This window comes from Chrysemys picta, chromosome 1 (assembly GCF_011386835.1).
Source record: "Chrysemys picta bellii isolate R12L10 chromosome 1, ASM1138683v2, whole genome shotgun sequence".
Taxonomy (NCBI): Eukaryota; Metazoa; Chordata; order Testudines; family Emydidae; genus Chrysemys; species Chrysemys picta.
Window position 1 is genome coordinate 51,061,577 of NC_088791.1, and position 14,199 is coordinate 51,075,775.

At 42.4% G+C, this 14,199-nt stretch overlaps 1 protein-coding gene across 7 annotated transcripts in view; it reads right to left on the bottom strand.

Moving 5' to 3' along the window:
• LOC101935706 (uncharacterized) overlaps nucleotides 1–14,199 on the bottom strand; it is a 117,441-nt gene that overhangs the window by 89,134 nt on the left and 14,108 nt on the right. For all 7 annotated transcript variants that reach the window (XR_010590266.1, XM_065556561.1, XM_005310616.5 and 4 more), the window contains exons 5-6: nucleotides 8,397–8,458; nucleotides 1,314–1,505 (exon numbers count right to left, since the gene is read on the bottom strand). Coding sequence is in view for 6 of the 7 variants with exons in the window: in XM_065556561.1 (XP_065412633.1) it covers nucleotides 1,314–1,505; nucleotides 8,397–8,458 (254 nt within the window). In the remaining variant the exon portion in view is untranslated. The remainder of the gene's footprint in view (nucleotides 1–1,313; nucleotides 1,506–8,396; nucleotides 8,459–14,199) is intronic.

A 14,199-nucleotide genomic window follows, 5' to 3' on the forward strand; every position in this document is an offset into this window, starting at 1 on the left:
TTCTTTTTGAGATGGTCGTGGCAGTGAAAAAACCTATAACCTCTTGTCAGCCAAGGACACCTGTCATGGTGTCTGTACACCCCATCCTGGTTCAGCAGCCAAAAGGTAACAAAGCACCTGCCTGCTCAGCCAGAGCTGACTAACAGTCCCACAGCAGCTGTAAGGGCAAAAGGGCTGCAAAGTAAGAGGGGTGGCTGCTAGAGAGGCAGTGGGACTGCAGAGACAATCTCTCCAGTAGACTGTTAAAAACTGTCTGAGAAGCCAACACTCCAAAGAAGGCAATGCAGAACAAGAGCCTGAGGAAGCCTACAGAAGAGGAGAGGTAGGAAGCAGTTCAGGTAGCAGCAAGGGACTGAGAAGGACTGGTTCCGGCTATTCCAAACAAGGACCCTGAGCCGGAACCCTGAGCCTGGGTTCCTCTACCTATTCCAGCCAGTAACTTTTGGAGACAGCCCTAAAGTTAAAGCCAGGAGATCTAGGGCTGATTAACCCCTTCTAGAGCCATGGAATTTCTAACTCCCTATCATTCTGAAGGGGACAGACTACTGAGAACCCAGCCAGAAGGGGTTGAGTCATAACAAGGACTTGACAAACATGGAATTGGGTGTGGTGGCATAAGGGGGATGGAGCCAGGTTGGTGTAGCTCCCCATTTTGCCACAAGGGAGCACTAACAGACAAAGACCCCATATTACAACGCCATAGTAAGTAAAGTGCAGTTCAAAACGTGGATGATGCTGCCCAGAAAAGTGGTGGGGCCAGGAATGAGAATTCAATATATCCCACTCAGCAGTGATTATATATTTCCTTTTTATATAACTGTTCTGTTCTATGTCGGTTCTTACACCATGGCTCACTGTTGCAGTATCTTCTACTAATGCATTAAGTGAAATAATTAATATCTGTCACATGTTGTTTGTTCTCTCATCTTCTCCCTGGGGAAAGAATATGTGTGGGTAGTGGAGCATTTCATTTTTGGTAGGGTTTGTTTGTTTGTTTTTTAGAACCAAGTAGTAGTAGCTTCTGCAGAGAAGAGGCAGAATCAGGACTGAAAGGTGGGAAGGGCGATGCCCTATCTTAAGCAGTTAACAATATGAAAAAGTCCTTGATATCAGAGAGAGGTCAGATCAAGTGCAAAATCTGTAACCAAAACTACATGGGACCAAATTCAGCCTCAGAATTAGCACTGACAGCAATAAAAGCTACATCTGCTTACACCACGGCTGATTTCGGTCCCATGTCTGAGCCACATTCTGTTTAAAAGAAAAAAAAAAAAACAGTATGAGACAGATAAGTTAAACCAGATGTCATTTACCTTTTCATGATCTTTATTCTTCAATAAAGACTGTGTACCTTCTGTTGCCATAAGAGAATTTTTAATAATTCCCTTTAAGATCAAAGTGGAAATATGAGACGGCTTTAGCTTCTGGCTACAGTTTAAATCAAAAAGCGCTCTCTTCTTTTCTTTCACTGTGTTCCAAACAAGAGCTCGAACACAATATACATCCTGGAAAATAGAAAGAGTAACAGTGAGTTCAGTTTGCTATATCCTGGAAGACCACTCAGGACTAAATTATGGCTGCACTAAAAAAGAGAATGGGGACAAGGGGCCTCTCCTTCCAATTTCTCCGTAGTTAAGGGGTCTGAGGTAGCACAGCTAGTTAGTTATTGCCAGCAGATGGTATATGTCTGGGCAGAATAGGGAGGTATGATGCAATACTAACACCATAGTAAAAGTAGTTGCACAATGCACTCCTCACAGCACCTCTGGATACATTATGCCTTACAAAGTTACTCTTGCTCAGGTGTTGCACCTACTCCTCTCACTCTCTGTATGGCTATGCCTTTATGAGGCATAATTTTGCTTGCAGCCGACCACTGCATAAAAGTTGTACTAGAGCCTTAGAGTTCTTATGAACACTTCTGTATGTCACCATTGTTTGAATTTTACTACACAGTGTGCACTAATCCTTCACTAATGATAAAAGTTTTTAAAGAACTGTGGGAAACCATCTCATTAACAGCAAGGTATAGTGGAAGTATGAACAGCTGATCTCTGGCTGAAACACAGACCAGATCTGTTCTCTAAGGCAATCAGAATGAAGCGGGTCATTGATGATGACACAGCAAGCAACGGTCACTGCAGCAACATCCATCAAATACATTAATTACCTACCAAAAGAATGTAAATAACAGAAATAAACTGTAACAAAATATATTCCCAAGACCAATGTCTCTTGTTTTAAAAATAAAACTTCCGGCTTTGCTGTGATAGTTATAAAGAAGCAACAGACCATACAGAAAAGTGCCAGCTGATAACAGTAAAGCAAGGTGAAAAATTATAAATACTGCTATTGATTGGCTAAGAATTATGCACACAGCTAATCTGTGCTAAAACACAAAGTTTTTGTTACCCCATTTCTCCCCTTATGTGTTCCCTGGACTTATTTGTTCCATCCCATGTTGTTATATTTGTCTTTCAGACTGCAAGCTCTTTGGGGCAGGGATGTCATTAGCTATTTGTTTGTACAGAGCCTAGCACAAAGGGGCCCTATTTGGTTAAGGCCTGTGTATCCTAAGAGCCTCTCAATGCTCACTGGCAGAGTGCCAACACACTGCTGTCATAATATGTACCTAAAGGTGTCGTGGAAGGAATCATATGTAAACTGATGATGCACTGGTCCTGAAAATTATTGTGGGATGTTTCTATGGGTTGTATGTGTGTGCTGGAAATATGTTCTTAAAGTGTGTTTGGGAGGCAGTGACTGCACCAAGCCTGGACAAAGGAATGTGGATTTGCCTGTATGACTGGCTTGATTACAGGCACAGGACAATGAAAGTAAATTTACATATCAAGTAAACAAAGCAATCAAGCTAACAAGCAGAGGAGGCAACTTAGTGAGCACACCAGGGCATCTTCCTGGCTCTTGAGGCAGAAACAGGCTTTGGGTAATGTAAGGGGAGCAAAAAAAAACATTTTAGTTATCCATCACTTAGAGGACATAGGGTACAGCACCCTCTGAGCCTGAGAAAGTTGGATCCCCTAGACTGGAGGGCTAGAGATGCTGGTAACTTGATGTGAATAAGAAAAACTGCTTAGGCAAAGATTGTAACTTGCTAAAATTAAGTTTTAGTAACTAGAAAGCGTGTTTTTATTTTGTTTTATTTGTAACCATGCCTGTCTCTTTTGTTTAGTATCACTTAAACTTCTGTTATGTAATAATAAACTTTGTGACGTTATTGACATGAACTGTGACCATATAGATCATTGTTGCAACCAGGGTCCTATGGTTGCACCAGGTCTTGTACAGAGGAAGTCAAGTGGGGTATCTATGAAAAGATTGTAGTTTGCTGGTTATGATTGTGCTGGCTGTATGTGTGTATCATATTTGTATTTGAAGTTACGAATATTGGCTATGGAATTGTATCTCAATGTGTTTGATTCTAAGTAGCCTCAGTGAAGCATGTGGTCAGCTTCTTGAGGAAGAACTATTCTCAGTAAGTGCCCAATCAAAAAACACTTAACTGACCATGGACTTTGGGAGACGCCAATTCACATCTGAGCTTTCCTGGGAACGTTAAAACTAACATGTAAACAATGGCATCAGCCTGCAAAAAGCTGAATCATCCATGGACACGTGACTTGCTCAGGTGACTACAAACTCCATCTTGTTCCTGTGACATTGCACAGAAGAACAAAGGGGTTTCCGCCCACAAGAGAGAGAACATAAAAGGCCCCAGAAGCCTCTCCATTTTGTCTTCAGCTGGTTCTAGAGATGGCCTCTCCACCCCCAAGAGATGCCTGAAAGAAACTGGAACAAAGGACAGTAACGACGGGGGTGCGAGTGATTGCTGGACCCAGACTAGGAAGGAGTCCAGTATGTGAAAAGCTTTTGGGAGCATCTCTGAGGGTGAGATTTCATCTGTAATCAGTTCCTTAATGTATTAGGCTTAGACTTGTGTGTTTTATTTTATTTTGCTTGGTAACTTACTTAGAGCTGCCAGGATCGGTGGGTAGAAATCAATCTCTCGGGGATCGATATCTCATCTCGTTGGGATGCGATAATCAATCCCCAAATCGACGCGCGTACTCCACCAGCCCAGGTAGAAGTAAGCGCCGGCGACGGGGGAGCCGCAGTGGTCGATTTGCCGCCGTCCTCACAGCGGGGTAAGTCGGATCAGATACGTCGAATTCAGCTACGCTATTCCCGTAGCTGAATTTGCGTATCAGAAATCGATCCCCCCCCTCCGTAGTGTAGACGTAGCCTTAGTTCTGTCTGTTATTACTTGGAACCACTTAATAAAATCACTTTTATTTCTTATTGAGCCCAGAGTAAGTAATTAGTACCTGGGGGAGCAAACAGCTGTGCACATCTTTCTATCAGTGTTATAGAGGGCAGACAATTTATGAGTTTACCCTGTGTAAGCTTTATACAGAGTAAACCGAATTTATTTGGGGTTTGGATCCCATTGGGAGTTGGTCTGGGTGCTAGAGACAAGAGCACTTCTTAAGCTCTTTTCAGTTCATTCTGCAGCTTTGGAGTGCGTGGTTCAGACCTGGGTCTGTGTTGAAGCAGACTGGCATGTCTGGCTCAAACTGGCAGAGAAACAGGCTCAGAGGTAGACTCAGCACATCAGGTGGCAGTCCCAAATAGGTCTCTGTGACCGAACCTGTCAAACTTAATCTTGTTTTATTACAAAACCATGTCAGTGCTGTATATTAAAGTGTAGTGTGAGTCTTCAATTAACCTAACAGGCTGTTTTTTATTTAATTTCCATGATGGAATGATGTCCCTCGCAACTGTCACGGACCACACTTTCTTTGTGACATAAACTGATAAATGATTAATAAATTGCTCAAATGTGTGTATTTTAAAATAACAATTAGAGAATAGTAATATCTTGCTTTGGTTTCACACTAATCTTCTTTTACTTCACACCTAAAGGTTTGTCTCATCATAATTTCCTGCTTTATATTCATAGTTTAAGGTGGGTGTCAGGATACTGGTCACATTTAAATAAGGGACTTTTTCCATTCTATTTTTTGAACAGAGTTGCAAACTGTTTGCTTTGCAAATACTTCCAGAAGGGAAATACCTGTCATTTTGAGTACTTTCTAAAACCTTTTCTGCCATAAGTGCTCTATCTCTTTAGAGCAAACTTAATAATTTCTGTGAATGTCCAGTGAGAGGGAGACGTCGCTGGGGAATTCAGGAACTGAGGTTTCACTGATTGTTACCTGCAAGGTTTAGATTGGCACAGTCTAAAAGAAGCAGATAGACTGGTGTATCAGAGAGCTGACAAAGCTTAACAGCAGCTAAACTCTCATTTGCTGAGGCATTGGGGTAGCAGAGAGGCTTACAGTTCTGGGTATCCTGAACAGAATGTCTCAGCCTATAGGTGCTACCATAAGATAAATGTTAAATAACAAATAATAATACTCCTTAAACATTCTGTACTATTAAAGTGGCCTTGATTCTGTGAGAGCAGTATGTGGAAGAGCTGCATGATTGGGCCCATTGTTGCTTAAGTAAAAGTGACATTGCTCCAGCTCAGTTTTAAAATATTGACCTATATAGAGACATTTTCCAAAATACCACTCAATTTGTCACTTAAAATATTCCCAAAATTTTACACAAATACCTCCCAAATCTAAAGTCACTATTTAAAAAACAACGCCGAATGGAGGCACATACTCAGATGCAGGCTCTTTCATATATATAACATTTGACAGCTCCTTCACCAAAAAGCTACCCCAAATTTGACCCAGCAAGGTCGATTTTAGCGCTACTCCCCTCGCCGGGGAGGAGTACATAAGTCGATTTTAAGAGCCCTTTAGGTCGACAGAACGGGGTTGGTTGTGTAGACGCATTCATTTTAAAATCGACCTAAAGCGGTTAAATTCGACCTAGCCCCGTAGTGTAGACCAGGGCTTAGTTGCCGTCCTCTCAGAGAAATATATGATGATAGTTATGCTGCCTCTGCCCCACACTTTATAACTTTTATCCAAGTGGTTAGAACGCTCATCTAGGATGGGGGAGACCCAGGTTCAATTTTCCCCTCCACCTGAAGGGTGGGGGGGAGTATTTAAACAGGGTTCTTCCACATCACCCCAAAACATGTTCTTAACCACTGAGCTGGGGATATTCTGATGACACAAAATTATTAAAGATAGTTAAGACCCAGACTGAAAAGAGTTACAAAAGGATCTCTCAAAACTGGGTGACTGGGCAACAAAATGTCAGATGAAATTTAATGTTGATAAATGCAAAGTAATGCACACTGGAAAGCATAATCCCAACTATACATATAAAATGATCTGGTCTAAATTAGCTGCTACCACTCAAGAAAGAGATCTTGGAGTCATTGTGGATAGTTCTCTGAAAACATCCACTCAATGTGCAGCGGCAGTCAAAAAAGCGAACAGAATGCTGGGAATAATTAAGAAAGGGATAGATAATAGGACAGAAAATATCATGTTGCCTCTAAATAAATCTATGGTATGCCCACATCTTGAATTCTGTGTGCAGATGTGGTCGCCCCATCTCAAAAAAGATATATTGGAATTGGAAAAGGTTCAGAAAAGGGCAACAAAATGATTAGGGGTATGAAAAGGCTGCCATATGAGGAGAGATTAATAAGATTGGGACTTTTCAGCTTGGAAAAGAGACGGCTAAGGGAAGAATATGATTGAAGTCTATGAAATCATGACTGGTGTGGAGAAACCAAATAAGGAAGTGTTATTTACTCCTCATAATACATCACCAAATGAAATTAACAGGCAGCAGATTTAAAACAAACAAAAAGAAGTATTTTTTCACACAATGCACAGTCAACCTGTGGAACTCCTTGCCAGAGGATGTTGTGACGTCCAAGACCATAACAGGATTAAAAAAAGAACTAGATAAATACATGGAGGATAGGTCCATCAATGGCTATTAGTCAGGATGGGCAGGAATGGTGTCTCTAGCCTCTGTTTGCCAGAAGCTGGGAACGAGCGACAGGGGATGGATCACTTGATGATTACCTGTACTGTTCATTCCCTCTGGAGGCACCTGGCACTGGGCACTGTCGGAAGACAGGATACTGGGCTAGATGGACCTTTGGTCTGACCCAGTAGGGCCATTCTTATGTTCTTATGATGTGGGGCTCTTTCAATCTATCCCGTTGAAACTGTTCCACTTTTGATAAATACTTAACCATTGCAGCATGGGAATGGCCAGGCCTGCTGACAGGGGGCGGGAAATGGGGCAACTGCCCAGGGACCCAGGCCCTTTTAAATTGTCCGGACGGGCCGCAGGGTTCCTATGCGTGTGACCTCGCTGGCCAATCGCACCGGCCTGTGGGTCCCCACAAAAGCTCGGGGTCTGGAGCGGTCGCGCATGCCTGGGAGTGACGGGCAGTCCCAGAAGTGACGGATTCGTCATTTCTGCCCTGGGCACTGCCCCTCCCTAGGGTCGGCTCTGGCCCTGGCCCTAGAATTGCTGTCGGCGGGCCTGGGAATGGCCTGTAGGTCTTCCACCTCCAAGCTGGGTGCCCTGAGCACCAAGCTATAGAGTTTCTCTCTTTTTCAGTGATGATTTAAGTATTTATCCAAAGTGGAACAGCTTCAGCAAGAGACACTGAGGTAGCCTCAAATCAGAACACCACATAGCTCAGTGGTTAGGATATTTTCCTAAGAGATGTGGGAGACCCCTATTCAAATCCTTTCTCTTCCTGAGGCAGAGGAGGGAACTGAACTCAGGTCTCCCACATTTCAGGACAGTTCTCTAACCACTGGGCTAAATGTTATAAGGTGGGTGAGCACGTGCGCACACACACATATATATGCACACACAACATTTTGAATGGGATCTGATCCAGTAAGCAGCCACTGAGTACATCTACCAGATTGGGCTCCACAGGTGACACAGGCAGAGGGGTGCCTATCTTCCCCTGGTTTCTGGATCACTCTGTGGCTTCACAGGAGACCAGTATCCAGATGCCTAGAGGGAGGCAGCAGTGCACATGCCCAGAGGCAGAAACATAGACACCTAGGGAACTCTTACCCAGAAAATTGAAGCACCAAGTTTAGATGCCTACAGGGCTATGTGGCAGCTGAGTGGAGGTTTTGTGGGTCTCAGTGAAACCTAAAACAGGCATTTGATGGCCTAAATCTTGGGTTTAGGCACCAAAATATCTTTGTTAATCAGGCTTTACAGACTAAGAGACAAGCTATAACAAGTGGATGAGACAAGCAAGTCAGCACAAAGTCTCAAGGGGAAAAATGAGGTAACAGGAATAGGATATGTTAGCACAGACTAACTTTGTGCACAATTCCCAGAAAAAAGTAAAATTACATATAAATAAAACCACATACAATGTGTACTAGGGGCCAGTTCATGTCACTACTACTTACCGGGTTCAAAGGGTCTAACTCGACGGCCTTGTTAGCATCATCTATTGCTTCTTTCAAAAGACCTAAAAAACACAGGAAAAAAGAGCACAAAATAAAAGTTTAATCGTTTTTCTATGATCAGATATATTTCATAAAGAAACCAAAGCATTAAATGCAATAGCACCATTATATACTACTGATACTGTTGATTATGACATCATCTAGACAGGATCCTCTGGAATCATTCTTCTTCTATGCCCTTCCAAAGACCCTGCATTGCTCTGACCTTGCCTTAGATGAAAAAGCTTGGTGTGGTGGCTCCTTCAATCACCTGCCCAAAGCTACTCCTGTGGTTGGCCAGACATATTCAGAGGACAGTGATATGAGACACTTATGCCTCCACAAGGGCTGAGAACACTGTGTCCACATTACATTTCTTGTCCTTGCCTACCAGAGTACTCAACGGTGAACTTAGTCAGGACACAAACTCAGACTCCCTGTGGGCAACTACAGTACAATACCATGAAGCTGTCATGCTGGCCTTGAGGCCACAATTCGTGAAATGATGTGGAGACACACTAGATTCTATTATATATGGGAAATGGTGATTATTCAGTAACAGGGCCGGCTCCAGGGTTTTGGCCGCCCCAAGCAGCCAAAACAAAAACAACAACAACAACAAAAGTCGCGATCGCGATTGCGATCTGCGGCGGCAATTCGGCGGGAGGTCCTTCGCTCCCAGGCGGAGTGAGGGACCGTCCGCCGAATTGCCGCCGAATACCTGGACGTGCCACCCCTCTCCGGAGCGGCCGCCCCAAGCACCTGCTTGACAAGCTGGTGCCTGGAGCCGGCCCTGTTCAGTAATTAAAACTAAAATAACTGCCAGGAAAACTTTTCTAAAGTCTCTAGCTTTTAATGATAGTTTGGTGAGTAATATTTCTCTCAGTATTGAGCAGAGATGCAGCCTATTTATTTTTAAAAGTATAACTGGGATATCAACTAAAATTATGATCCACATAATCAAATGGACACATGAAAGACAGTGTCGTATAGCTGTTAGAGCACTGAATTGGGAACCATAACTCCTGGGTTCTATTAGAAACTCTGCAAGTGTCTCACATTTTTACCCAGTAAACTGCACAAAACCCTTGTGAGATAGGTAAGAAAAACAAACCACATAAGAATAAGAGGCTCATGTGGGCATAAATCCTTATATACGGGTACATCCTGGGTGCAAACAAGAAATGCATATGTTGACAATTTTCAAACGGGCTGGTTGGGCATTCAGAACATGTGCATGTTGAAGGATGGGTGCTTACAAAGGAGTGAGCACAGTCAGAGATGCCCATTTTCAGAAATGTGTGGGGTCAACAACTGAAGTTGTAATTCCACTATCTGGAGCAGTGATAGGCTGTTATATTCTAGAGGAACAGCCAGTAAAGGGGGACATAACCCACTCTGCCAGTATATTACATAGACACAGGTGGAGAAGGTCTCTACTCAGCCATCCACTGTCTGCTGGATTACCCACTCTTGTTCAAAATAGGCAACTGCTGAGAACAAGGGGTTGTATGAGAAGGGTGACAGGGTTTGTGGTGAAAAAGAGTATTAGGCAGAGTTTAGGAGGCTGTTGCAGGGAACAGCAGACAGGGCTTGGGAGATGCACTGAAGAAAAAAATAAAAATATATATAAAAGAGTTAAATGATGCTTAATATTGCTTTGGTATAGTACAATCAAACATTTTTGCATCAATCCTGAGGAATTTAAAGCTTTTCCATTAACATTTCTCCAATGCATCCTTATGAACAAGGGCTGTCTGCCTTCAGAAACAAAGAGAATGCATTAAAAACGGCTTTGGAGTGGAGCCCAGAGCTGGAGCAGTGGAGCTGCAGGTTTTTGCCTGGAGCTGGAGTGGAGCCGGAGCACAGCTCCAAAGCCCTGATTAAAAAGTAATGAATTCGTTTTGAAGGCATAAGCTTGGCTTCAGAACTCATCTTCACAGCTATGACCTTCTCTGTTACAGAAAGAGATTAAAGAGAAGTGGTCTAACAAACCAATTCACTTCTATTTAACTGAACAAACCCCTTTTTTAAAAAAAGGAAAAAAATCAGCTATGCATCAGTTTACCAATACTAAACTAAAGATACAATCCTTCCCCCGCCCCATATTCCTCTATTATTTACCCTAAATTTTCATCAGACACCAAGTGTTAATCTGGATGTCACTCCAGTTTTGCAAATCTTCAGCTGGGTGTTTTTAAGGCAATATTAATAAAAATAACTACCATGTGTTTTGAGAGCTGAAATAACACTGCTTATCAGTGTTTTAAAAGCCAAATCCCAGCATATAGAGTACTAAATTCATTCAGAGATCGAGTATAACATTTCGGAGGAAGATTAGACCATTTCTGATATTTAAGAATTATACTGAATGTACTAGGACAGGAGTCGGCAAGCAGCCCATCAGGGTAATCCGCTGGCAGGCCGCAAGACATTTGTTTACATTGACAGTCTGCAGGCATGGCCCCCCGCAGCTCCCAGTGGCTGCGGTTTGCCGTTCCCACATCTCCCATTGGCGGGGAACGGCGAACTGTGGCCACTGGGAGCTGCGGGGGGCCATGCCTGCGGATGGTCAACATAAACAAAATGTCTCATGGCCCGCCGGCGGCTTACCCTGATGGGCCATGTGCCGGAGATTGCTGATCCCTGTATTAGGACGTCAAACTCTAAATTAAAGAAGTGCTTAGATAAGTTTTTAAAAGGTAAGGCCTTAAGTACTAGCAAATTGCACCCTAATAACATAAGGTTTTCTATATTCTCCAGGAGCTATCTGTACCTCTGATATTAGACAGCCTAAACAATGCTAAATGGCATTTCACATTATACAATGATGAGCAGAGTTTCAAAGAAGCATTGCAAATGGGAAAAGATTTTGAGTTTGATAGAATTTTGTTTTCACCACTCTTCAGCAGGAGCTACCTGTGGCAAACTGGTCTCTAATACGTATAAAGAAAATTCCCTTTACACTGAATTTCACTAGATGGAAGATAGGAAACTATCCATAGCTTCTCTTAGTAACTCCACATGCTTTTAGTATCTACTCTGACTTCCTGCTAATTAACTTGTTTCTCTGCTCTCTGTTTCTATTGCATGCTGTCCATTCTTGGCTTTTCTGTGCATGTTTTCCTTCAACCAATGTCAAGGTGGCAGATATTGCAGCATCACACGACATCGACATCATCATCATCAAAGCAAATCCCAAAGGGGGACAGCCTTCTTGCAGATGGAGCACACACAGATCGATCTCTAGTTTGGTTCTTCAGACAGTCTGGCTGGATGTTCAGACTGTCTGTCACTGGCAATCATATCACACTACCGAAGCTTTTGGTGACCCTGTGATCACCCACCATGTAGCAGAATTCTTTGGTAAACACTTCACAATTCGCTGGTCTTCCATCCTAATAATATGCCCATATCAAGAAACTGCCAAAATTGAACCAGTGCTGATGGGGGTGGTTTCTTGGTTCGGCTATGAATATCCTTACTGCTGATCTTGTCCTGCCACTAAAGTGGAACAGCTGACAAAGATGACAAAAATAAAAAAACATAAATCCACCACTCGCCACCCTTCCTCAGTGTTTACACTTCATTGCCTTACAATAAAGTTGGTAAAACCATAGTTCTATACATCTGCAGCTTTGCAGTAAGCTTCATGTCCCAGTGCCTCCACAGGAGCTACTAAAGGGTTCAGAATATGTTGGTGGCTCCTGCTATACCAGCACCAATGTCTATCATGAACTATCTCAGAACTAAATAAAAATGCCTTGGATATCTAACATGCAGGAAACTGTATATCCTTGTTCTACTTCAATGTGGCTAAACCAGTCTGAAATGGAATCTAAAACCTAGATTTTGATTACTCTGATACCAATGTGAAAATGTAATAGAAGTGCATGTGTATATATAGGCAATCATTTGGATATCACCCCCAAGGTCGGCTGTCAATGCTCAAACTGCAGATCTCAACAGAAATACAGTCTTGACAGGCTCCAAGACAAGAATTTTAAAGACAATCACATCAGCCATACCATCAGGGGCTCGTTCACCTGCACATCTACCAATGTGATATATGCCATCATGTGCCAGCAATGCCCCTCTGCCATGTACATTGGCCAAACCGGACAGTCTCTACGCAAAAGAATTAATGGACACAAATCTGACATCAGGAATCAAAATACTCAAAAACCAGTGGGAGAACACTTTAACCTGTCTGGTCATTCAGTGACAGACCTGCGGGTGGCTATATTACAACAGAAAAACTTCAAAAACAGACTCCAACGAGAAACTGCTGAGCTAGAATTGATATGCAAACTAGACACAATCAACTCCGGTTTGAATAAAGACTGGGAATGGCTGAGCCATTACAAACATTGAATCTATCTCGCCTTGTAAGTATTCTCACACTTGTTATCTAACTGTCTGTACTGAGCTAGCTTGATTATCACTTCAAAAGTTTGTTTTCTCTTAATTAATTGGCCTCTCAGAGGTGGTAAGACAACTCCCACCTGTTTATGCTCTCTGTCTGTGTGTGTATATATATCTCCTCAATATATGTTCCACTCTATATGCATCCGAAGAAGTGGGCTGTAGTCCACGAAAGCTTATGCTCTAATAAATTTGTTAGTCTCTAAGGTGCCACAAGTCCTCCTGTTCTTCTTTTTGCGGATACAGACTAACACGGCTGCTACTCTGAAAGCCTCTGTGAGGCTCCACTACGTTAGGGTCTGTGGAATGCTAGGAACTTCTGAACAAAAGATAGCAAAAGCCTGTTCATAGTCCTGAAAATATCTAAGCATATTGAAAGTAGAATTCTACTGGGTCACCACATCTTGAATCAGGTGAGTAACAGCCAGTTTTAATTCATATTGGATAAAATCTTGGACACATCAAGCTCTGCAGTGCAGGTAGGAGATAATAGAAGAGGCATATGAGAAATGGATAAACAACTTCCTATTGACCTTAAGTTCCCCATGGATGGCTATTTAATACTGCATCCTGGAGCTGGGCAATAAAAAAAAATTTGATGGTTGTTTTTTAAAAAAATATTCTTTTAAATTTAAATACACGGATTTTTTTTTAAATAAACCTATTTAAAATTAAATTTGAAATAGGTTGTCAATGTCAAGGGCTAAACTTATTGCAATCTATTAAAAGCACTTAATTTAAGAACATAAGAATGGCCATACTGGATCTGACCAAAGGTCCATCTAGCCAAGTATCCTGTCTTCCAACAGTGGCCAGTGCCAGGTGACCCCAGAGGGAATGAACAGAACAGGTAATCATCAAGTGATCCATCCCCTGCCGCTCGTTCCCAGCTTCTGGCGAACAGAGGCTAGGGATACCATCCCTGTCCATCCTGGCTAATAGCCATTGATGGACCCATCCTCCATGAACTAATCTAGTCCTTTTTTTAACCCTGTTATAGTCTTGGCCTTCACAACATCCTCTGACAAGGAGTTCCACAGATTAACTGTGCATTGTGTGAAAAAATACTTCTTTTTGTTTGTTTGTTTTAAATCTGCTGCCTGTTAATTTCATTTGGTGATGTATTATGAGGAGTAAATAACACTTCCTCATTTGGTTTCTCCACACCAGTCATGATTTCATAGACTTCAATCATATCCTCCCTTAGTTGTCTCTTTTCCAAGCTGAAAAGTCCCAATCTTATTAATCTCTCCTCATATGGCAGCCGTTCCATACTCCTAATAATTTTTGTTGCCCTTTCTGAACCTTTCTCAATTCTACTATATCTTTTTTGAGATGG